This window comes from Hemiscyllium ocellatum, assembly GCF_020745735.1.
Source record: "Hemiscyllium ocellatum isolate sHemOce1 chromosome 27 unlocalized genomic scaffold, sHemOce1.pat.X.cur. SUPER_27_unloc_35, whole genome shotgun sequence".
Classification (NCBI taxonomy): Eukaryota; Metazoa; Chordata; class Chondrichthyes; order Orectolobiformes; family Hemiscylliidae; genus Hemiscyllium; species Hemiscyllium ocellatum.
In genome coordinates, this window is record NW_026867504.1 from 332,363 (window position 1) to 356,377 (window position 24,015).

At 46.0% G+C, this 24,015-nt stretch overlaps 1 protein-coding gene and 1 non-coding gene across 2 annotated transcripts; both read right to left on the bottom strand.

Annotated features, from left to right (window-relative positions):
* Positions 1 to 899: 899 nt before the first annotated feature.
* On the bottom strand, positions 900 to 11,584 carry LOC132808173 (gastrula zinc finger protein XlCGF8.2DB-like). The gene is made up of 2 exons (XM_060822030.1): positions 11,484 to 11,584; positions 900 to 2,391 (listed from the first exon to the last, which is right to left on the bottom strand). The coding sequence occupies exon 2, from the start codon at positions 1,990 to 1,992 to the stop codon at positions 1,069 to 1,071; it is 924 nt and encodes a 307-aa protein (XP_060678013.1). The 5' UTR covers positions 1,993 to 2,391; positions 11,484 to 11,584; the 3' UTR covers positions 900 to 1,068.
* An 11,426-nt stretch (positions 11,585 to 23,010) lies between these two features.
* Positions 23,011 to 23,084, bottom strand: trnan-guu (transfer RNA asparagine (anticodon GUU)). The gene has a single exon. It is a non-coding gene; the product is annotated as a tRNA-Asn (tRNA).
* Between the last annotated feature and the right edge of the window lie 931 nt (positions 23,085 to 24,015).

Here is a 24,015-nt window from a genome sequence, read left to right on the forward strand (position 1 = left end):
CAGCATGAATGAGTTGGACCAAAGGATCGGTTTCCAGCACTTGGCCTACATCCCCCTCAACCATTCCTATTCATGTCCCCATCCAGATGCCAGTTAAAAGCTGTCATTGTACCAGCCTCCACCACTTCTTCTGGCAGCTCATTCCATACATGCATCACCCTCTGGATGAAAAGGTTGCCCTTTAGGTCCCATTTAAATCTTTCCCCTCTCACCATAAACCCTCTGGTTCTGGACTGTGCAACTTCCAGGGAGATTATTTACCCTATCCATACCCCTCATGATTTTATAAGCCCATATAAGGTCACCCCACAACCTCTGACACTCCAGCGAAAACAGCCCCAGTCTATTCAACCTCTCGGCAACATCCTGGTAAATCATTTCTGGTAGAGAAGTCAATGATTTGGGTTAATACCTGAAACACTGACTTCACTGCTGCTGCTGCCTGGCTTGCTGTGTTCTCCCAGCCTCCTGCTTGCCTACTCTGGATTCCAGCATCTGCAGTTTATTTTTGTCTCTAACGAATGGCAGAGCAGACTCGATGGGCTGAATGGCCTAACTTCTGCTCCAATGGCCTTGCAGGCTTAGGTTTGTGCAGATTGTTTCAGTGGGAATGCGCAGTCCCGGGCTCAATGAGCAGCAGCGTTCATAGAATCACAGAATCCCTACAGTGGGGACACAAGTCCTTCAGCCCAACAAGTTCAAACTGACCCTCTGAAGAGTAACCCACCCAGACCCATTTCCCTACCCTATTACTCGACATTTCCCCTGACTAATACACCACACCTACACATCCCTGAACACTGGGACAATTTAGCTTCGCCAATCCACCCTGCCTGCACACCTTTGGACTGTGGGAGGAAACCGGAACACCAGAGGAAACCCACACAGGCACAGGAGGAGAATGTGCAAACTCCACACAGATAGTTGCCCCAATAGTGGAATCAAAGCCAGGTCCCTGGCACTGGGAGGCAATGCTACTCACCACTGAGCCACCGTGGGAGTGGGTGCTGTCCAGCAGAAAACAAAACAAGCCCACCAACTCTCCCACTGTCAGACTGGGCAGGAGGTTCAGTCCTGGGGGTGACCCACAGCAGCCTCACCGGCAGAATCCGATTGTTGGGAGCGCTGGTGCCCCCGCTGGTGCCTCTGCAAGTTGCAGGACTGGGTGAAGGCCTTCCCACACACAGGGCAGCTGAAGGGCCGCTTGCCGGTGTGAACCCGCTGGTGCTTCAGTAGGTCAGAGGAATTGCTGAAGGCCTTCCCGCACTCAGGACAAGTGAATGGCCTCTCCCCGGAGTGGACCCGCCGGTGGATCACCACGTGGGAGAAATTGCTGAAGGCCTTCCCACACTCGGGGCAACTGAAGGGCGTCTCCCTGGTATGGACCCACCGGTGGGTCAGCAGGTTGGAGGCATGTGTGAAGGCCTTCCCACACTCAGGACAGCTGAAAGGCCTCTCCCCTGTGTGGACCCGCCGGTGGGTCAGCAGGGCAGAGGAATCGCTGAACCCCTTCCCGCACTCTGGGCAGGCGAATGGTCTCTCCCTGGTGTGGACACTCTGGTGCCTCAGCAGGGAAAAGGCCTGGGTGAAGGCCTTCCCACACTTGGGGCAGCTGAAGGGCTTCTCCCCTGTGTGGACCCACTGGTGGGTCAGCAAGGCGGAGGAACTGCTGAACCCCTTCCCGCACTCTGGGCAGGCAAATGGTCTCTCCCCGGTGTGGACACGCTGGTGCTTCAGTAGGTCAGAGGAATTGCTGAAGGCCTTCCCGCACTCGGAGCAGCTGAAGGGCCTCTCCCCTGTGTGGACCCGTCTGTGCCTCAGCAGGGTGGAGGAACTGCTGAACCCCTTCCCACACTCAGGGCAGGAGAATGGCCTGACCCCAGTGTGACTGCGCCGATGAGCCTCCAGGACAGACGGGACATGGAAGCCTTTCCCACAGTCGCCACACTTCCAAGATTTCTCCACGGGGAGGGATTCCTCGGGTTTCTCCATGGCTGAAGCTTCAGCGGTACACAAACATGTGTACAGTCCCTCCCCACCGTGAATTCCTCTTTCCAGGCTGAATAACTGTTTTAGGTTCCACACTCAGTGCACTGTAACAGTAGGATCTCTCATTCCGTCCCACTGATGCTGAAAACGTACTGAAACAGGGACCAAAAAACTTTGCTCCTTCTCACAGAATCTTAGTCAAAACTCGTTACAGGCCCAATGGACTGAACGACTGTCAGACATTGACTTGAAATTGAGGACAGCAGACGCTTGGGAGTCCGAGTCGAAAAGTGTGGAAAAGCACAGCAGGTCAGGCAGCATCTGAGGAGCAGGAGAGTCGGTGTTTTGGGCATAAGCCCTTCATCTGTTGTTTTTTAAACTTCAGTTTTCATATCAAATACTCTGTAAAAAGAGATTACAAAAGTCATCATTGTCACTGAGAAGGTCTATAGCCTTAAAACTTGTCTTTAAACATTTAGACTCAATGTAATGCTGAATTATAGAACACATTTATTGCACTAGAAAATAGACAGACAGCAAGGCTCAGAAAAGGGGGGATCCGAAAGAATGCAAAAGATAGGGACACCTGGGCTTACCAAGTGATAACAGGATGCTGTAAGACAATTAAGAACGTTTGCCTTAGCATCAGTGAATCTGTATGAACAGGACACCAAGTGATAACATTCACAGCCATTCCCTTGTGAAATTAATGACCGTGTTTGATTCTGACCCTGAAACGAAACTCGGTACTATCAAAAGCTTTGTAATTAACGGTCAGTTGCTGTCAGTTATAATGGATTCTTATACCCCTTGCAAGCAGGGCAGTCCCAGAGAAAATAAATCTTTGCTGTTACAAAACCCTGACCTGAGAGTTCAAAAGGACACCATTTTAGTGCTGAGCCTGTTGAATCCAGTAGAAAATTAACTCTTAGTGCTTAGCTGCTATGGATTGACTTTAATTGCGCTTCGAGACTTTTTGGTGCTTTTGAGTAGCCAATTCTGGTTATGAAATGCAAACTCTGTGAAAGGAAATATTGATAAAGCTTTAACTTACTTGCTGTTTTTACAGACTTTACAGACTGCCCCACTATCAATTCTAACTAATCAGATCTTATGTCTTATTCGAATTTCAATCACAAACTTGAAAAGAAGGCATGTTCCATTCGAAGACGAATGAATCAGTTGAAATGAAACCTCACGGTAACATCTCAGCCTCAGGGACAGAATGATTTAGGGCTTAAAAAGCAGGAGTCTGCTCCCAGCTTAGAAATTATTCTCGGTCGGATATTGAAGAGATTCTTGCACAATGTGTCGGGAAACCATTTTATGATTGAACGTTTGCCCTCCTTACTAAGAAGCTGTTTTATAAAACAACTGTATCTGACATGTGAGCTGTGCGAGGTTATCTTGTGAACTCTCCAATTAGCTGAGACTGATACCTCTTTATGAGAGGAGGTTATCTCGCTCGCAGGCGCCTAACTCAGCTGTTTTTCCCACCTGACGAATGGCTTCGGGCCTGTAGGAGTGATTAGTCAAGCTTCACAGATCTGTCAATGAGCTTTTCTTCCTTATGAATTATTGTCTTTCACTGTTATCTGTCTAATTAAGAACATGCAATTCCTTTTTCAAACTTTTGTAGAAAGGAAGCCACTTTGTATCAATACATTGGAGTCGCCTGCTGGGCATCTGGACAGCTGGTAACCTACTCTCCTAGATTATTAGAACCTAGTTAGTTTAGCTTATAGGTATCAATGTTATGTTGTCACAGTGATGCTATTAGTGAATAAAGGAGATAACTAAAATTATACTAAACTGTCCATAACTAACAAGTTTTTATTCCAGACTTCCAAACAGTACGATTTCCGGGACGAACCAAGAGAGAGGCTTTACAGGTCTGAGTCCACAAGGGATTCCCTGGGCGGTCTCAAATCTTCACTTTCACATCAGTCCAGGGTAGAAATTCACAACAAGCAATTCTTTTTCTGCAGAACAATCTTTTCGTTTGTTATTCTACAAAATTGAAAGCACCATCCCACCCTCTCCCCAACCCCCCATCCATTCTCACTCCACTCTAATTTTCCTGAAGGGTGCTAATTCAGGATCTTACAGGGCCAAAAAAGTAAAAACATCTCTTTTGAATAACACTACCTGAAAGTTCACATCTTTCACAACATTGGGATACTGCTCAGTGTGAGCAGATCTGATTTTGGAAAGCAAAGAAAAACTGTCTAAATTCAGGATAAACCTGCAATACAGCGTCTTTAGAAACGACCAGACCCGGGGTCAAGGCATTGACACCAACACCAGAGAGAAACTCAACATACAGACGTGGCAAACCATCAGTCTTTAATCTTTCAGAATGGGTTGTAGGAATCATTAATATGTAAATCTCAGAACTTCTAACAAATCACCTTCTCGAGATAACTTAAGGTTTGTAACAAAAGGTGACACCTCAGCTCAGACAATGCATTAAAGGTACGAGGTCACAGTCAGTCTGTATCCCAATTTTGAATCTGACAGGTTCGGTTTCCAAAGTGAAATTTACAAACTATTATATGCATTCACTGCCTGCATTGACTGCCAGCATTTTGCGCATTTTTTGAACAAATCAAAGTTTTGCATTAGAAATTGGCTAGCTGAAAGACGACAGAGGGTGGTGGTTAATGGGAAATATTCATCCTGGAGTTCAGTTACTAGTGAGGTACCACAAGGATCTGTTTTGGGTCCACTGCTCTTCATCATTTTATAAATGACCTGGATGAGGGCATAGAAGGTGGGTTCGTAAATTCGCAGATGACACTAAAGGCGGTAGAGTTGTGCATACTGACTAAGGATGTTGGCAGTTACAGAGGGACATAGATAAGCTGCAGAGCTGGACTGAGAGGTTCAAAATGGAGTTTAATGTGGAAAAGTGTGAGGTGATTCACTTTGGAAAGAGCAACAGGAATGAGTGTACTGGGCTCATGGTCAGATTCTTGGTCGTGTAGATGAGCAGAGAGACCTCTGTTTCCAAGTACGTAGATCCTTGAAAGTTACCCAGGTTGATAGGGCTGTTAAGAAGGCATACAGTGTGTTAGCTTTTGTTGGTAGAGGGATTGAGTTTCAGAACCATGAAATCATGCTGCAGCTGTACAAAACTCTGGTGCGGCCAGATTTGGAGTATTGCGTACAGTTCTGGTCACCGCATTATAGAAAGGATGTGGAAGCTTTGGGAAGGTTCAGAGGAGATTTACTAGGATGTTACCTGGTATGGAGGGAAGGTCTTAGGAGGAAAGGCTGACGGGCGTGCGGCTGTTTTCTTTAGGGAGAAGGTTGAAAGATGACTTAAGTGAGACAGAAGATAATCAGAGAGTTAGGCTGGACAGTGAAAGCCTTTTTCCTTGGATGGCAACGGCTAGCACGAGGGGATATAACTTTAAATTGAGGGGTGATAGATATAGGACAGATGGTCAGAGGTAGTTTCTTTACTCAGTAGTAGAGGTGTGGAACATACTGCCTCCAATAGTAGTAGACTCGCCAACTTTAAGGGCATTTAAATGGTCATTGGATAGGCATCTGAACGAGAATGGAATAGTGTTGGTTAGATGAGCTTCAGATTGGTTCCACAGGTCGATGCAATATTGAGGGCTGAAGGGTCTGCACTGCGCTGTAATGTTCTATGTGTGTAAAAATATAATTCTGCAAATACAAATTCACCCTTTACACTTATATGCATGCATGAGAGAAAGCAAATGTTGATGTCTATGCTGTTTGTCTCTATGTCTATTTTGATAACAAATGCTTTATTTCTGTAAATGTTGTTATAAATCAGAGTTGGGTACTAATAGTTAGATGTAAGGGAGAGAGAATTCCTCCAGTTTGGTACCATAAGAATCCGATCCATCTGAAACTGCTGATGTTTGGACTGTGGGAGGAAACCGGAGCACCCAGAGGTAACCTGCGCAGACAGAAGGGGGAGAACATACCAAAGTTCACACAGACAGTCACGAGAAGGTGGCATCAAATCGCTTCTAACAATTCTCCCACACCCGCAAAACCCTGAACACTGTGGGTAATTTAGCAGGGCCAATCCACCCTAACCTGGGCAAAGATAAAAATCACATGACACCTGTCCAACAGGTTTATTTGGAAGCACTAGCTTTTGGAGCGCTGCTCCTTCTTCAGGTGGTTGTGGAGTATAAGATCATAATACACGGAGTTTACAGCAAAACATTACAGAGTCATGCCACTGAAATGATACATTGAAGAACCCTGGATTGTAAAGTCTTTCATCTTTTAGAATGAGTTGCTGGTGTCATTAATATGTAAATCCCAGAACTTCTAATAAGACACCTACTCGAGATAACTTAAGGTTTTATTAGAAAAGATGACAACTCAACTCAGGCAATGCATTAAAGGTGTGAGGCCAGAGTCTGTCTGTATCCCAGTTTTTGAGTCAGACTGGTTCTATTTCCAAAGTGGAATTTATAAAATATTTCATGTATTGTCTGCCTGCAGATTGTGCATTTTTTGAGCAAAATGCACAATGTATCTGCAAATACAAATACACCCCATAGACGTGTGTGGGTGTGTGTGTGTTGCGTACATGAGAGAGAGAAAAAGTCTAGTTCCATACTGTATTGCATAACAGATGCTTTATTTCTGTTGATGTAAATATTGTTATAAATCATAGCTGGGTGCTAATACTTAGATGTAAGGGAGAGAGAATTCTTCAATTAGGGCACTATAAGAATCCTAGCAGACCCCTATTTCTAGTTTACTTGCCAATGAACAAACACAAACACCTATTTAATTCTAATTTTCGCTTTTCTGTTATATTTTCTGGTAATATGATTCTGTGTCTGGATGGTTTACAGGCTGGGAGACTGTAGGTTGGACTTTGATTGAGTGAATGTTTTATTGTTCCAGAAGGTGTCAAAGGAGGTTAAAGCTTCAGCAGAAATGAAGCACAGCTGAGAACAGACAACAACTGTGTGGGAACAGGAAGATCAACCAAGGACAAAGAAACCAGAAATCCGAGCTGACACCAGACTACCCTGTGGTCAGTTGCTTTGATTAGCAGTGTCAAACCTCTACCTTTACCTAGCTTCGCATTCGACTTGAATGCCACATCTGCCCTCAATATTTAGGATCCAATCCTTGTCACCCTGAAGCTATGTCTCTGTAAGGAGTCTCAGATCATAATTATTCTCTTCAATGTGAGCAGTCAATTCATTCACTTTTGTTACGTTGCAGCGCTATTACGACACGGGTAACCCCCTCTGCTCAATTAAACCAGCAATATAGAGATGATTCACCCCATGCAGTAATCTGTAAAAGTTCGAGAGGCAAAGAACTATCCCAAAGGTAAATATTTAAAAGTAAACATTTAACAACTTTACTCTTTACGTCCAACAGAGAATTTTAAAACTCACAGAAATGCCCAGTTTTATAGTCCAAACATCGGATCATTTTATTGGTGTTAATATTATCAAAATACTTAATTCAAACTTGATTGGACTTTGGTATTTTGGGGCAAAATTTAAACTGATTGGCCAAATTTAAATTTGTTTGTGCCTCATGGCAACCCAGTTGCTCTATTTGTGTTGACCAAATATTACATTCTCATCTTGTTTAGAACACTTTGTTCTGCTCGATTTTTAAACTCTCTTCAAGGTACAGTACCTCTACACCTTCATAACAAGCACACAGTCAGACACTGACCTTTTAGTTTTATTGTTTGTAATCTTTTGAATCCAGTTTTAATTGCTGGTACGTTTATTCTCCTTGTTCCTTTCTATTGTTCTCTGATGTCCATTTTCCACATCACTACATTGCTTATCTACCTTGATTTGGATTGGCCTTACTAAATTGCCCATAGTGCCCAGGGATGTACAGGTTAGGTGGCTTAGCCAATGGGAAATGCTGGGTTATAGTTTCGTCTTAATAGAAGCAGGAGTAGGCCATTTGGCCTGTTAAGCTGCTTCACCATTTATTAAGATCGTGACTGATCTATCCATCATCTCACCTCTTCTTACTTGCATTATCCCGACTACCCTTGATTCCCTGAGGGGTAGGGGCGGGAGCAGGATGCTCTCTGGAGGGGTCAGAATGGACTTGATGGGCTGATTGGCCTGCTTCCACGCTGTAGGACTTCTATGATTTACCGCAGTTGTGTTTGCCTCAGATCACAGCTCCCAGAATCTCCCACCTTCTGCAAATCAAAAGACAAGTCCCCCCCGCCCCAGCCCTCTTGTATGTATGTATGTGATCTAAATGCTTAATCATTTCTAGTGAATACAGCCCACACCTCCTGCTGCTGCCAGTAACCTTTACAATGCTGATGAAATAATGCAATTCCTGCAGTACTGAAAACTGTAAGGCTTCTAACAATACCAGTTACTCATTCACCGCTCCTGATGGATAGCATTGGAAACAAAACATCGAAGGCTAACAGAAATGAGCAGTTTAACTCAAAATTCCACCTAGCCCTTCACTGGGCACCCCAATCAGCACACTGTCCTTACTGCTGGTAAGCCTTAAAGCACTTCACCCCCACAGTGCAATGAATTCCCACATTCCACCAAAATCCTAGAAGTACTCATGTACTCAGTTGCTGTCTCACCAATTAAATATTTCATTGTAACTTCTTCTGCTTCAGTAAAGGCAAAACATCTTTGAAAGCTGCTCTGAAAGTCCACTCTTCACAACAACACTTCTGCTTTCACGCAAGATGATTAAAGTCATACAGCACAGAAACACAGCCTTCAGTCCAACTCATCCTTGCTGACCAGATATCCGAAACTCATCTAATCCCATTTGCCAGCATTTGGCCTGTATCCCTCTAAATTCTTCTTATTCACATACAACGTTTAAAAGGCATCTGGATGGGTAATTGTAGCAGCCTCCCCACTTCCTCTGGCAGCTCATTCCAAACATGCACTACCCCGTGTGAAAAAGTTGTCCCTCAGGTCAGTTTTAGATCTTTCCCCTTTCACGTGAAACCTATGCCCTCTAGGTTTGGAGTCGCCTACCATGGGGAAAAGAGTTTGGTTGTCCAACCTATCCATACCCCTTATAAACTTCTTTAAGGCCACCCATCAGCCTCCAATGCTCCAGGGAAATTATCCCTGGCGTATTCAGCATCTTCCTATCGCTCAAACCCTCCAACTCTGCCTACATCTTTGTAAAGCTTTTCTGAACCCTTTTAAGTTTCACAACATTCTTCCAGAGGGCGGCAACTGGAATTGCACACAGTTTTCTAAAAGTGGCCTAACATGACCTCCCAACCCTGTACTCAATGCTCTGACCAATAAAGGAAAGTGTACCAAATGCCTTCTTCATTATCCTGTCTCCCTGCAATTCCACTTTCAAGGAATTATGAACCTGCAAGGACACTTTGTTTAGCAACACTCTCCTTTAACTATGTAGGTCGTGCCCTGATTTGCCTTACAAAATGAAACTCCTCACATTTATCTAAATTAAACTCATTCTGCCACTCCTTGGCCCATCAGCCCATCCGATCAATTCTAATTTATATTGAACTTTGTTTCCTCTCTCATCCCCTAAAAGCTGAGAATCTCCATCCTACAATCACTTCCTCCATTCTGACTTTGCTGAACCTAATTCCTGCTGTAACTCATCCTGAAGGGTGTGGTTCATCCTGATTAACAGACTCTCACTCGGGGGAGGTGGAGATCAAATTGAAACAGACAGAATTCTGACTGGCCTGGACAGAGTTCAGGGGAAGATGTTCCTATTGGTAGGAGAGTCTAGGACCTGAGGGCACAGCATCAGAGTAAAAGGAATATCTTTTAGAACAAAGATAAGGTGAAACATTTTCAGCCGGTGAGTGGTGAATATGTGGAATTCATTGCTACAGAAGGCTGTGGAGGCCAGGTCACGGAGTAGATTTCAGATGTAGATAGATGGTTCTTGAGTATCAAGGGGATCGAGGGTTACAGAGAGAAAGTGGGAGAATGGGATTGAGAAACTGATCAGCCAGAACCTAATAGTGGAGCAGCCCTGATGGGCTGAGAGGCCTAATTTCTGCTCCTGTGTTTTATGGTCTCTTGCTGTCCTGGACTAGGAGTGTGCAAATTGGGAGCAGGAATAGGCCATTTAGCCTGTCAGGTTTGCACCAGCATTGAACAGATCATAAGTAGATATGATCTAAAGGGTATAAACAAGGACTGCAGATGCTGGAAACCAGAGTCTAGATTAGAGTGGTGCTGGAAAAGCACAGCAGGTCAGGCAGCTCCTCGGATGCTGCCTGACCTGCCATGAATATACCTACATTCAGGTTAATAGGCTGGAATTTTTCCACTGGAGCAGAGGAGGATTATAAAATCGTGAGGGGTATAGATGAGGTGAATGGCCAAAATCCTTTCTCTAGGCTGGGAATTCAAGACTACGGAGCAAATTTTGAAAGAAAGAGAGGAGAAAGATTATAAAAGGACATGACGGTCTCCATTTATTCTGTCCCCAAGAGAGTGGTTTGTGTGTGGAATGAATTTCCAGACAAAGGGGTGGATGCAGATACAGTTAGAACATTTAAAAGACATTTGGATTAGTACATGAATGATGAAGTTGATTTTAAATAAATGTGAAGCACTGGATTTTGGAAAAGCAAATCAGAGCAGGACTTATACACTTTATGGTAAAGTCCTGGGGTGTGTTGCTGAACAGAGACCTTGGAGTGCAGGTTCATAGTTCCTTGAAGGTATGCTTTCCTTCATCGATTACAGCACTGAGTAAAGGAGTTGGGAGGTAGGTGAACCTCTAAGGGGAGCCTTTTCACACAATAGTGCATATATGAAATGACCAGCCAGAGGAAGTGGTGGAGACTGGTATAATTACAGAATTTAAAAAGGCATTAGGATTGGTCTATAATAGAAGGGATATGGGCCCGGGGCTGGCAAATAGACTACATTAGGATAACTGGTAGGCATGGACAAATTGAACCGAAGGGTCTGTTTCTGTGCTGTACATCTCTATGACTCCAATATAAAAGATTCAGAGGGATATAGGTTTAACACAGGCAGGTGGGTCCAGTTTAGTTTGAGAACATAGTCAGCGTGGATTAGTTGGACTGAAGGGTCTGTTTCTATAACTGATTTGTACTGGTCTTGCCTCCCCATAACCATCACTTCTTTGTTGTTCGAAAATCAGATGAACTCAGCCTTGGATATATTCAGTTACTCCCAAACTGCAGGAAGGCGTCCCCACTTCTCAACTCAATTCTTCTTGCTAATATCCCACTTGCCTTGCTCACTATTGCTGCACTTGTCTGACAACTTGCACTGACTGGATTAGAAGGACGCAGAGACTCCTTTGTACATCCACACATCATTTCTGATGCAAGGCTCGAGCCTGAAATGTCAATTCTCCTGTATTTTCCATTGAAAAAAGACCTGGACTAACTTTCCCAGAGTCTCTCCCCTCCCTGGATTCACTCCGTTTCCCTTCAGTTCCTGAATGGAAAAGGGGTTGAGAAAAGAGCGTGCTGTACTCACAGATGTTGGAGAGAGGAAGGAAGTTGCAGTCTGGGGTGAAGCTCAATCTTCATTCAGAGAGAGAGGAACAGCAGCAGCAACTTCAGAAGTTCATGGTCCTACTTCCGCATCCAGACAATGGGTTTGCTGTGATCGGCAGGAGGACCAGTCTCCATCCGGTCCTCCAGAGCTTCTCATTGGTCCATCAAAACAAGATCACAGAGTGTTTCCGCCTTTTGCGTGAGTATGCGTAATGTTTTGCTGACACCGTGGAACATGCGCACTGGGTTGCTGACACCGAGTAGCATGCGCAGTACGGAGATGTTGGCATTACTGACAGATTTTCAAAGTTAAAATTCACACAATGCCAGGTTTTAGTCCAACAGGTTAATTTGGAATCACTAGTTTTCGAAGCGCTGCTTCTTCATCGGTTGGTTGTGGAGCAGAATCATAACACACAGACTTTATAGCAACAGGATTGCAGTGTCATGAGATGTAATATTAAACAACTTCAGCTGACCTCTACCATCTTTAGAATGACCATGTTAGTTTTGATTCCTACATCTGTAAATCCCAGAACTTTTCAAAAGTTACGTTCTCAAGATAGCTTTTAACAATAGGTGTCATCTCAATCAGATAATGCATTGAAGGTGTTAAGTTAAAGTCTGTCTGTGTCCCAATGTTAGGTCAGACGGATTCTATTTCTATCGTGGTATTACAGAATCTTACGTTTATGCGTTTTTCTGCAAAATAAAATGCGATTCTGCAAGTACAAATTCAACCCACAAATTTGTGTGTGTGTGCGCGCAGGAGAAACCGAGTGATCATGTGTGTGTGAGAGAGTATAATGGGGTATAAGTCTGTGTGAGGGTGTATGTGAGTGAGTGAGTGAGTGAGAGAGAGAGAGAGAGTGTAGTGGCGTCACCTGTAGTGTGACATGAACCTACAGTCCTGGTTGAGGCCACCTCCATGGATTTTGAACTTGGCTATCAGTCTCTGCTCAGCCACTTTCCTTTTTTGCCTATCCTGAAGTCTACCTTGAAGGATGGTCACCCGAAGGTCCAAGGTTCAACTGGGAGGGAACACTCCTAGCTGGTGATTGTTGTGCAGTGTCCGTTCATTTGTTGCTGTAGCCTCTGCTCGGTCTCACCAATATACCAAGACTCAGGGCATTGTTGCCTGCAACGTATGAGGTAAACAATGCTGGCTGAGTCACATGAGTACCTGCTGCACTCATGGTGGGTGGTGTCCCCATGTGTAATGGTGGTAAGCGTGTCAACACTCTGATACGTCTTTCATCATCTGCCGTGACAGAGTTGTATCGTGTTGTCCTGAAGGCTAGGTGATTTTCTGCGAACAATTATCTGTGTAAAGTTTAGTGGTTGTTTGAAGGCGAGAAGTGGAGTCATGGGGAAGGTCTTGGCGAGGTGCTCATCCTCATCAATAATGTGTTGCAGGCTGCGAAGAATGTGGCGTAGTGTTTCGGCTCCTGAGAAGTACTGGACAACAAAGGGTACCATTTTGGTTGCAGCTCATGTCTGTCTCCTAAAGGAAGTCATTACAGTTTCTTGCTGTGACACATTGGAACTGGCAGTTGATGAGTTGAGCATTGTACCCCGTTCTAATGAGAGCACGTTTGTGTACTTCAAAGTGTCTGTCATGTTCCTCCTCACCTGAACAGATCCTGTTTATGTGAAGGGCTTGTCCAGAGGGAATGGCTGTTTTAATATGTTTCACTAGAGAAGTGTAGCACTGTCAGGTTATCCGTGGGTTTGCGGTGTAGAGAAGTGCTGAGATATCCATCCTTGATAGAGCTGCATGTGTTCAAAAATGAGACAGATACTAAATAGTGTGACGAGTGTGATGGTGGGATGAAACTTGTTAATACCACAGGATCGTTGTTTCAGTGACTCCTCACCTTGGGTCCAGAGGAAGAAATGTCATTCATATATCTAGTGTATATTGTTGGTTGGAGGTCCTGTGCAGAAAAAAAGCCTTGTTCGAAACTGTGCATGAAGCGTTGGCATACTGGGGTGCAAATTTGGTCCCCATGGCTGTTCCATGTGTCTGGATGAAGAACTGGTTGTTAAAGGTGAAAATGTTGTGGTTGAGAATGAAGCGGATGAGTTGTAGGACAGTGCTCAGAGATTGGCAGTTGTTGGTATTGAGTACTGAGGCTGTTACCGTGATGCCATGATCGTGAGGAATGCTGGTGTAGAATACTGACATGTTCACGGATTCAACTCGTCTGTGGATGCTGAGCTTCTGGAAGGATTGGATCAGAAGTCTTGATGAATGCTGTCAGTTCACGGTTGTGCTCTTTGGTCAGATCTTCTGGTAGTTGCCTGTCGTGTTCCTGTTCAGTTGTTTGTACACTTCCTTGCAGAACTGAAAATGTGTTGCTGGAAAAGCGCAGCAGGTCAGGCAGCATCCAAAGAGCAGGGGAATCGACATTTCTGGCATGAGCCCTTCTTCAGGAATGAGGAAAGTGTGTCCAGCAGGTTAAGATAAAAGGTAGGGAGGAGGGACTTGCGGGAGGGGCATTGGAAATGCGATAGGTGGAAGGAGGTCAAGGTGAGGGTGATAGGCCGGAGAGGGGGTGGGGACGGAGATGTCAGGAAGAAGATTGCAGGTTAGGAAGGCGGTGCCGAATTTGAGGGATTTGACTGAGACAAGGTGAGGGGAGGGGAAATGAGGAAACTGGAGAAATCTAGGTTCATCCGTTGTGGTTGGAGGGTTCCTAGGCGAAAGATGAGGTGCTCTTCTTCCAGCCGTCGTGTTGCTATGGTCTGACGATGGAGCCCCAGGACCTGCATGTCCTGGTGGAGTGGGAGGAGGAGTGGAAGTGTTGAGCCACGGGTGGTTGGGTTGGTTAGTCCGGGTGTAGGTTGGTGGGGTGGTAGGTGAGGACCAGTGGGGTTCTGCCCTGGTGGCGATTGGAGGGGCGGGGCTCAAGGGCGGAGGAGCGGAGGAGCGGGAAGTGGAGGAGATGCAGTGGAGGGCATCATCGATCACGTCTGGGGGGAAATTGCGGTCTTTGAAGAAGGTGGCCATTTGGGTTTTACTGTATTGGAACTGGTCCTCCTGGGAGCAGATGCGGCGGAGACGAAGAAATTAGGAGTATGGGATGGCGTTTTAAAAAGACATGAGGGGCACCTTTTTATTTTAAGACAGAGAATAGTTCTCATGTGGTATCAATGTCCAGAGGAGGTGGTGGATGCAGGTACAGTTACAGTGTTTAAAAGACATTTGGATAAGTACATAGAGTCATAGAGATGTACAGTATGGAAACAGACCCTTCGGTCCAACCCGTGCCTGCTGACCAGATATCCCAACCCAATCTAGTCCCACCTGCCAGCACCCGCCAATATCCCTCCAAACCCTTCCTATTCATATACCCATCCAAATGCCTCTTAAATGTTGCAATTGTAATAGGAAAGGTTCAGAGAGTCTGGACCAAACACTGGCAGGTGGGACTAGTTTAGTTTCAGAACACAGTCAGCATGGACTAGTTGGACTTAATGGTCTGTTTCTGTCCTGTATGACCCTGTAACTGTTCTATACTGGTCTTAAAACCAGTTTCTCACCTTCCCCAATACCCATCCACTTTGTTCTTCAAAGTCAAATGAACTCAGCGTTGAATACATTCAATGACTGATCTAACTGCAGGAAGACATCGCCACTTGTGAACCCAACTTCTCTTGCTAATATATCACTGGCCTTGCTGATTGCTTGCTGCTCCTGTCTGACAACAGACAGTGACTGGTGTAGAAGGACGCTGAGGCCCCTCTGTCCATCCACACATCATTCCTGATGAAGGGCTCGTGCCCAAAACATTGACTCTCCTCCTCCTCAGTTGCTGACTGACCTCCTGTGCTTTTCCAGCGCCACACTTTTCAACTCTGATCTCCATCATCTCACTTTCGCCACATCTCAACAAATCACCATTTAAACAATGCGCCTCTTCTCTGCGTTTTTTAATATCAAAAGCTTTAGATTGTGTCAATTCATTTGCCATGTGTTTGCAAATTGAGACACAGACCTGGATCAACTTTTCCAGAGTCTGTCCCCTCCCCCACGCCTCAATTCACTCTTTCCTTTCAGTTGCTGCATGTAAACAATTGAACCCCAGAATGAAACAAAAAATGGAAAAATTGGTCATAAACAGACTGTTGTACTTACAAAAGTGAGACAGAGGAAGGAAGTTACAGTCTGGGGTAAAGTTCCCAGAGGAAGGAGGAGCAGCAGCTTCAGAGCTCACGGTCCAATCGCCACATTTCGACAATGGCCGGCTCTGATTGGCAGGAGGACCAGTCTCTTTCCGGTCCTCCAAGGTTCTTCATTGGTGAATGGAAAGGAGCTGACGCACAGTTTCTGCGGGCACCAAGGAATGTGCGCAGTGCTTTGCTGACACCGCGGAGCATGCTCAGTATGCAGGAAGTTGTTACAGATTTTAAAGTTAAAAATCACAAAACACCTGGTTAGAGTCCAACAGACTGATTTGGAAGCACTAGCTTTCAGAGCGCTGCTCCTTCACCGGGTGATTGTGGAGTGTAAGATCGTAAGACACAGAATTTATGATCTTATACTCCACCACCGCCTGATGAAGGAGCGGCGCTCCGAAAGCTAGTGCTTCCAAACAAGCCGATTGGACTGTAACCTGCTGTTGTGTGATTTTTAACTTGGTACACCCCAGTCCATCACGGGCACCTCCACATCATGACAAATTTTAAGTGTCCAACTGCGAATACGAGAGAAAAATACCAAAGCAATTTTTTGTCGAAATGTTTTTCCCCTGTGCCTTGACATGTTATTCCTTTTGCATTTTGTCTGGCTGCTCAATGTTTCTGTCCTTTCCCCAGGGTAGAGGTATTCCAAAACTACAGGGTATAGGCTTAGGGTGAGGGGAAAAGATTTTAAAAGATTTAAAAGACTAAGAATATAACATACATCCCTTACAGTGCGAAGGTGAGGACTGCAGATGCTGGAGATTAGGGTCGAGACTGTGTGCTGGAAAAGCACAGCAGGTCAGGCAGCATCTGAGGAGCAGGATATTCGATGTTTTGGGCAAAAACTTCATCAGAAAATAGCCATGGGGAACTGGCTTAATCGAGTGGGTCTGGGTGGGATGCTGTTGGGAAGGTCGATGTGATGGCCTGCAGGGATGATATGCCTTAGCCATGCTTATATTGAAAAAGGATTGCCTTAAATCTGCTATGGGACGAGTGGGTTCCAGTTCGTGGGACACTGACACCAGTCCTGGGAAAGGTGGGATTTGTGCTGTCTCTCGCTTCACATTCTGCCCCTTGTCCATTTTCTCCCCACCCACTGCCCCCTGCCCTTTCTCCCCGTTTCACACTGCACCCCGATTCTCTCCCCAACCCTCTGAACCCCGGTCATTCTCTACTCCCCAACCTCTGCCCCTCTCCATTTCTCTCCCTTCTCCACCACCACCAGTGCCCCCGCCCATCCTTTCTCGTGCCTCAGCCCTCTTTGGTCTAGTGGCCGAGCAGAGGCTGATAGCCAAGTTTAGAACACATGAGGATGGCCTCAGCCGAGACACTGGGTTCATGTCACACTACAGGAGACCCACCTACACAATACACTCACACACACAAGCACACTCTCTTACATACTCACACGCTCATGCAGACCCTCTCTGATAGACCTGCTCTCTCTCAGATACGCAGTAATACATCCCCACACTCAAACTCACGCACACACACCATCTCACATGCTTATATTCCATCACACACACACACACACACACACACACATCATATCCAGCATGCACACGCAAACTCACCCACTCTCTCTCATGCATGCACTCACATATAGAAGTCTTTGGGGTGAATCTGCGTTTGCAGGATTACATATTTGGAAATAGAACCAGTCTCACTCAAGATAAGAATGCAGACAGACCCTACCCTCACAGCTTTCATGCATTGTCTGACCTGAGGTGTCACCACCTTTTATTGAACCTTAGGTTACCTGGAGAATGTGACTTTTAAAAAGTTCTGGGGTTTACAGATGAATGAATCGAAATCTACAACCCGTTTTAAAGATGAAAGACTCAACAGCAATCTAGGTTTCTTCAATATATCATTTATGTTGCATAACACTATAATCTTTTATTCTATATTCTGTGTCTTATGATCCTCCTCCACAGAACCACAGGTCCAAGGAGATCTGTCCCAACTTTCCAATCTACCTTCATTGTTGACACTCCTCAGGCACGGCACCATTCACGTCAACCTGTTCATACCCTGAGACCAACGAGCTACATGCCATGGGCGCAGCCAGCTCCAGAAGCAGCTGAGACTTGCTCAGTATGAAATACATTGTACATTGCTCCCAGAATTTCAAGCAGCAACGAGTTTCAAGAACATCTGCTTTTCAATCTGTCTCCCTGTTCCCAGGACACTGCTGTTTGTCCCGTCCCCAGGGACCGGGCTCTCTCCACTAGCGGATAATTGATCCATTTTGTTTCTACTTGCAAGCTGTGCTGGTGGAAGGCAGAGCCCATTCGCTCTTCTGCTCCCTCTCACTATCACATGGGGTAGGAGACGTCATTGACACGAATGCATCAAATGACAACTTTGAACTTGTTCCAAAGGTCTGTTATGGGAGAAATGGAAAGGTGATGTGCTATCGGGACAGACAGAAATGGACACCGGAGAGTCTTCCCTCAGGTAAATTGATACGAGTGCCTTCTTGCGCAGCCTGTTTGGTGTTCAGAATTTGCCTTGACACAGCAATCCTGCAGAAAGTATTTTGTTACACGGGCGTCTGTTACTTTACCGCAGGAAATGGACAAAAACAGCAAGTCATGTGTTTCAACTTCACCAGTTCATTACCATCCTGAGAGAAGAGGTTTCACATGAGGTCAGAACACACCGACAGAAGAGCACGAAACAACTCAGAGCTCCACAAGGGAGCCAGCGCAACAGTGGAAATCTGACCCGAACCACTCTCTGCACGAAAACGTCCTTTATAATGTCATTTTATCTTCCTTTTTCTCGGTCCCACATGACTTGGAAAACTTCGGTTCTCTGAGGAAAGCTGACCCAATTTGCAAACTACCTTCATTGCTGACATTCCTCAAACACCGCACAGCTCACGTCAACCTGTTCAACACTATCTCCAACCATTTCACTTCCGTGTTTTCAGCCTCGTTCGTACTCCAGACAGCCCAACCTCGTTTCATCAAGGTGCTTTTTGAGAGCCCCAAGTGTCCCAGATGAAGAGAATCCGAGTGAAACCTTCACTCACTGAGAGTCATCCCCACGACCCTGAGCTGAGGGCCTGCAGGCAATCCAACACGGAAGGGAAGGTTAAAACTCGTCTCTGACACCCGAGCGGCCAGTGACAAGCATTACCCTCCTCACCATAGGATACAGAGAACAGGAGAAGACCACGCAGATCTCCACAAGTGTATCAACTCGACTGTGCACATTGGATCAGTATATCACTGTGAAATATTTATGCCCCAAGCTTTTTTCGGAAGCAGATGAGAAGGCGAGGTGCAGAACAGAGCGCTTTTATACGGGAAAGCTGCTAAAGACGACATTGAGTGAATAGGAGAGAATGGGTTATGGTCCCAACACACACCCGTTGTGCCAGGGGTTACACTTCGGGTCCACTCTTCCTTCAATCGCAACACCCCACACCCACCTCCCATTGTGCCAAGTCACTTTCGCCTGCAACCGCCGAATGTGTAACACCTGCCCATTTACCTGCCCCCTCCAGAATATCCAAGGGCTCAAACATACCTGCCAGGTGAAGCAGCACTTTTGCCACAACCTAGTCCACTGCATTCACTGCTCGCAGTGTCGTTTCCCAATGTAGCATGAAGCATAAACTAGGTGACTGCTTCGCAGAACATCCCGGTTCTGCCCGGAGGAAAAAGGCCCTGACCTGGCGGTTGTCTGCCACTTTAACACATCACCCTGTTCCCTGGCCAACATCTCTGTCTCAGGCTTGCAGCAGTGTTCTAGCTCCAGATGAAAGAACAACACCTCATTTTCCACTTGGAGACCTTCCAGCCCTCCGGTCTTCAATATCGAGTTCCAGAACTTTAGGGCTTGAACTCCCCCATGTCCTTGACCCCTACCACACAAACGACTCCTTGTTATCACCTCGTCTGCTATGACACACTACGTATTGTTAGCCACTAACAGTCTCCATGAACAGTTATTCGCCCTCTCACGCGGATCGTTATTCACTCCTACGTCCTTCCTATTGTTCTCTCCCTGTGCTGGCGGCAAACACAGCAATGTACATTGGAGACTCTGAGCCAGCTGAAACTTGCTCAGTGTGAAGTACATTCCACATTGCTCCAAGAATTGCAAGCAGCAAAGCGTTTCCAGAAAATCTGCTTGCCATTCTGTCCCCGAGGCGCTGATGTTTGTCTCATCCCCAGGAACTGGACTATCTCCACTGGTAGATAATTAAACCAGTTTATTTCTACTTGCACGTTGTTCTGGGAGGGGGGGGGGGGGGGGGGGCGGATTTAGGGTTGGTGGAGGGTAGAGTCCATTCGCTCTTCTGCTCTCTCTCTCTCTCTCTCTTTCTCCCTCTCTCCCTGAAACCCTTGGGGTGAGAGGTGTCAGTTATACTAACGCGGGGAACATGAACAACTTTGATTGTGAACTTTCTCCAAGGTCTGTTATCGGAGAGATAGAAAGATGCTGTGCTGGCAGGACAGAAAGAAATGGACACCGAGGACTCTTCGCCCAGGTAAATTCACATTGTTGTGCATCCTTGTTGGTGTTCAGAAATCGTCTTCACGCAGCAATCTTACGGAAAGTCTATTGCAAAGTGGGCATCGCTTTCTTTGTTGCTACCGCGCAGCAGTTAACATCTGAGCCCCAAGTGTCGCAGATGAAGAGAATCCGAGTGAAACCTTCACTCACTGAGAGTCCTCCCCACGGCCCTGAGCTGAGGGACTGCAGGCAGTCCAACACGGAAGGGACAGTTAAAAATGAACCAGTTTTGCTCCCTCAGCCTCTCTGTCCCAGAGACAGGCAGTGGGACGGCATAAACACGTAGCACCATTCTCGAGTAGACACAAGCCGTTCAGCCCATCGAGTCCACGGCGACTGCCTGTCTCTCTCTCTCTGAGGTTACTCACAATCGGTGGGATCCGTCCGAATCGTTGGGGAACTGTGTCTGAGTCGTGATGAGGTATTTGACATGCTTGTCATTCACGTCTGAACCAGGGTGGCGAATCACTGCAGGGAATGGACGAAAACGCAAGGCATTTGTTTCAACTTGACCAGCTGATTGGCATCGCAGAGAACTGGTTTTGCGATTCAGTTCAGAGAAAACTGCTGAAGAACAGAATGCCACTGAGACTTCTAAAACCATGCCCCTTGAATGGAGTGGAGTTGGCGAGTGCACGGATATGCTACATGCCATTCAGAAGAGAGCGCCGATCCAAAGGAAAGCAGCTCGAGGTAGCATTGAACAATAGTAGAGGACGGTTTCGATCCAACGACCACGCTCCCGCTGCGCCACTCTGCTTGTGTGACCGCTGCCCACAGAGCACTTCAGGTTTTCATCTGGCACGCGGCATGCACGTTCGAGACTGATGTCAAAGACCTCCGCTGTTGTCGTGTAAAATGCTGTTTCGCAGACGTATGGAGGCTGTGTAAATAGAAACGTTTTTACTAAATTCCCACATTCTGTTGGTCGAACTGTGATTTCACACTGAATCACAGCATGTGTCGCAGCGCAGACGGAGGCCATGCGGCCCACCTTCGCTCTGCTGGTTCTACACTTAAGTCAACGTGTGTCTCAATTCGTTTCATTCTCTCGCCTTCCCAGCGTAAATCTGCACATCTGACAAGAAACAGAGCCATCACGAACAGTTTGCTTTTGAACTGGAGAAGGTTTCTCGTGAAATTAGCTTGAGGCTCGAGGTATGCAAGGTCAACATAACTTAGGTAAAACACGCAAACACTTGCCTCTTTAGCAGACAGTGAAAGGATTACAAGACGCAAATTAAACATTTTCGACAAGTGATACAGGGGACTGGGAAGATAAGTATTATAAACTGTGAACACCAATGTTCTGGAGCACAATACTTACATTCAAAGACCGAAAACATCCAGGTCCTGACTAATCAGATTGCATTGTGGTACTTTTCTGCAAAACTTCCACTTGTAATGTCCTACAAAAGAGTGACAAAACCCATCCCTGTCAGCCCAGGATAGAAAATCCGAAGGGATGAACGTTTGCTTATTTTCTGAAGACTCACAAAGCCAAGACTGGGTTTGGTGATTGTTTCCTTTCCACTCCCAGGAGCCGCAGTGGTTGGGGCGGTGGGTTGGAAAAGTAAAACGTGCCCGTCAGCAGCGTGTGGGGTTATTTCAGCTTCCTCTCATCTGACAACGCTGTGACTTGACTCCGATGTTCTCAGAGATATTTATTGACGCGAGACAATGAGAAGATTCTCATTCCCGCAGATCGGGAATTCAAACCGTTTGCCGGCTTCAGGACAATGAGAAAGATTAATTGGGGTGTGTGAAGAAGCTGTGAGCTGCATTTAAAACAGTTAGGTGGACTCAGATGCGTCATCCATTGCGCCCCGGCCCTTTGCGTATCTTACGCCACCATGCTGCAGAGTTCTGACGTTAACACGGACATGCGCAGCAATGGGAACAGTCACAAGGTCAACAACCAAAGATAATCAGCGTCACTGCTTCCCTTCCACAGTCACAACTTTGTGAAGCAGTATCTTTCACTGGCAAAGGAAACACCCTTGTCCTCAGGTGCCTGCTTCATTTCGATCACGATTTCCAGCCCCCTCACTGTTCTAGTCTCATTTCCAAACACTTGGCTCATAGCCTCAAAAGAAGCTCTGCGTGTATCTGCTTGTTCCACCCGAACAGGCAGTGGGTTACAGTTTCCCACCACTCCCATGTGAGTGAAATATTTTTCCCCTCCACTGATTTGAATCTTAAAGAAGAAGCCGGGGAGCAAGCTCCCTTTCTTTTCGACGACATTTCACATTTTGTAGTCGGCAGGGTTCACACCTGCGTGGGGAAAGCGCAATGGATTTCAAGTCCATCGCATTAACCACTCCGCCCACGAATACAGAACCACACTGACAGCTTCACTTCCCAGGTCTGTCTGCCTGTGGAGCAGAGAAAGAGTGAATTATCGCAGAGTTTGTTTGAATCCAATCATTTCACAGTGATTCGAAAGGGTTAAATATCTGCACATGGCGAGTCTAGGTGTTTCATCGCAAAAGATGAAATGAACTTTCAGTCAAAAACAAAACACGAGACTGCAGGAGGAACTGAGAAGGTCAGGCAACATCGGTGGAATGAGAATCAGAGACAGCGTTTCAGAATTCCGTTTTCTCCGACAGGTACTGTCGAGTTTCTCTTTTTGTCTCGGCTTTCAGCATCCGCATTCCCTCACGACAGACATGCATTCAATCCAGAAACCCCTTTGGGGAAAGGATTTCTGCTTGGGGAACATTTTCCTGAGCCCGTTAAAAGCGGACGGACTCAAAGCCAAGAACGGGCAGCAAGCACGCCGCCCCTGGGTGGGCTCGAACCACCAACCTTTCGGTTAACAGCCGAACGCGCTAACCAATTGCGCCACAGAGGCAGGTGCGAGTGTGGGCTGCACCATCGCTTAGGGGAGGCTGTTAGTGAGTTCATAATTCAGCCGGCCCGCCGAGAATTACAATTGTCGTCTATCAGTTTTACTTTTACATAATAAAGCATGGGACATTCATTGTGGAGACACCGGGGACAGTCTGCAGACACATCCATGTCACGAGGACTAGCTTTGTGCTCGGGGCCGTCGCCCTTCCAGCCTTTCAGTGTTTTGCCTGTTCCCGAGTTCTCTCATTGGCTCGGAGGAGAGAAAGGGTTTGAATTCCTGATGTGCAGGAACGACAATTCTTTCAATGTCTCAGATCAGTTCATACCCCGAGAACATCAGAGTCAATCTCCCGGCCTCTACAACAAGAGGACGTTGTCTGGACTGTCTCTGGACAATCGTTAGGATGAATGTAGATTGGTAAATGTATTTGGTGACAGTTCTGTTCTAGCCCTGTGAGCGGAACGTGGATCTGAAGGAATAAAAGGGTCATTAACAACATCGATCTGAAATTGGATACGTGACAAGAAACAGAGCCATCACTAACAGTTTGCTTTTGAACTGGAGAAGGTTTCTCGTGAAATTAGCTTGAGGCTCGAGTGTATGCAAGGTCAACATAACTTAGTAAAACACGCAAACACTTGCCTCTTTAGCATTTTGCAGACAGTGAAAGGTTACAAGACGCAAATTAAACATTTTGACAAGTGTACAGGGGACTGGGAAGATAAGTATTTATAAACTGTGAAACACAATGTTCTGGAGCACAATACTTAACATTCAAAGACCGAAAACATCAAGGTCCTGATTAATCAGATTGCATTGTGTTACTTTTCTGCAAAACTTCACTTGTAATGTCCTACAAAAGAGTGACAAAACCCATCCCTGTCAGGCACGGATGAAAAATCCGAAGGGATGAACGTTGCTTATTTTCTGA

What these genes read in the sequence shown, in the direction of transcription:
- LOC132808173 (XM_060822030.1), bottom strand. Translation starts at nt 1,992, where the DNA reads ATGGAGAAACCCGAGGAATCCCTCCCCGTGGAGAAATCTTGGAAGTGT.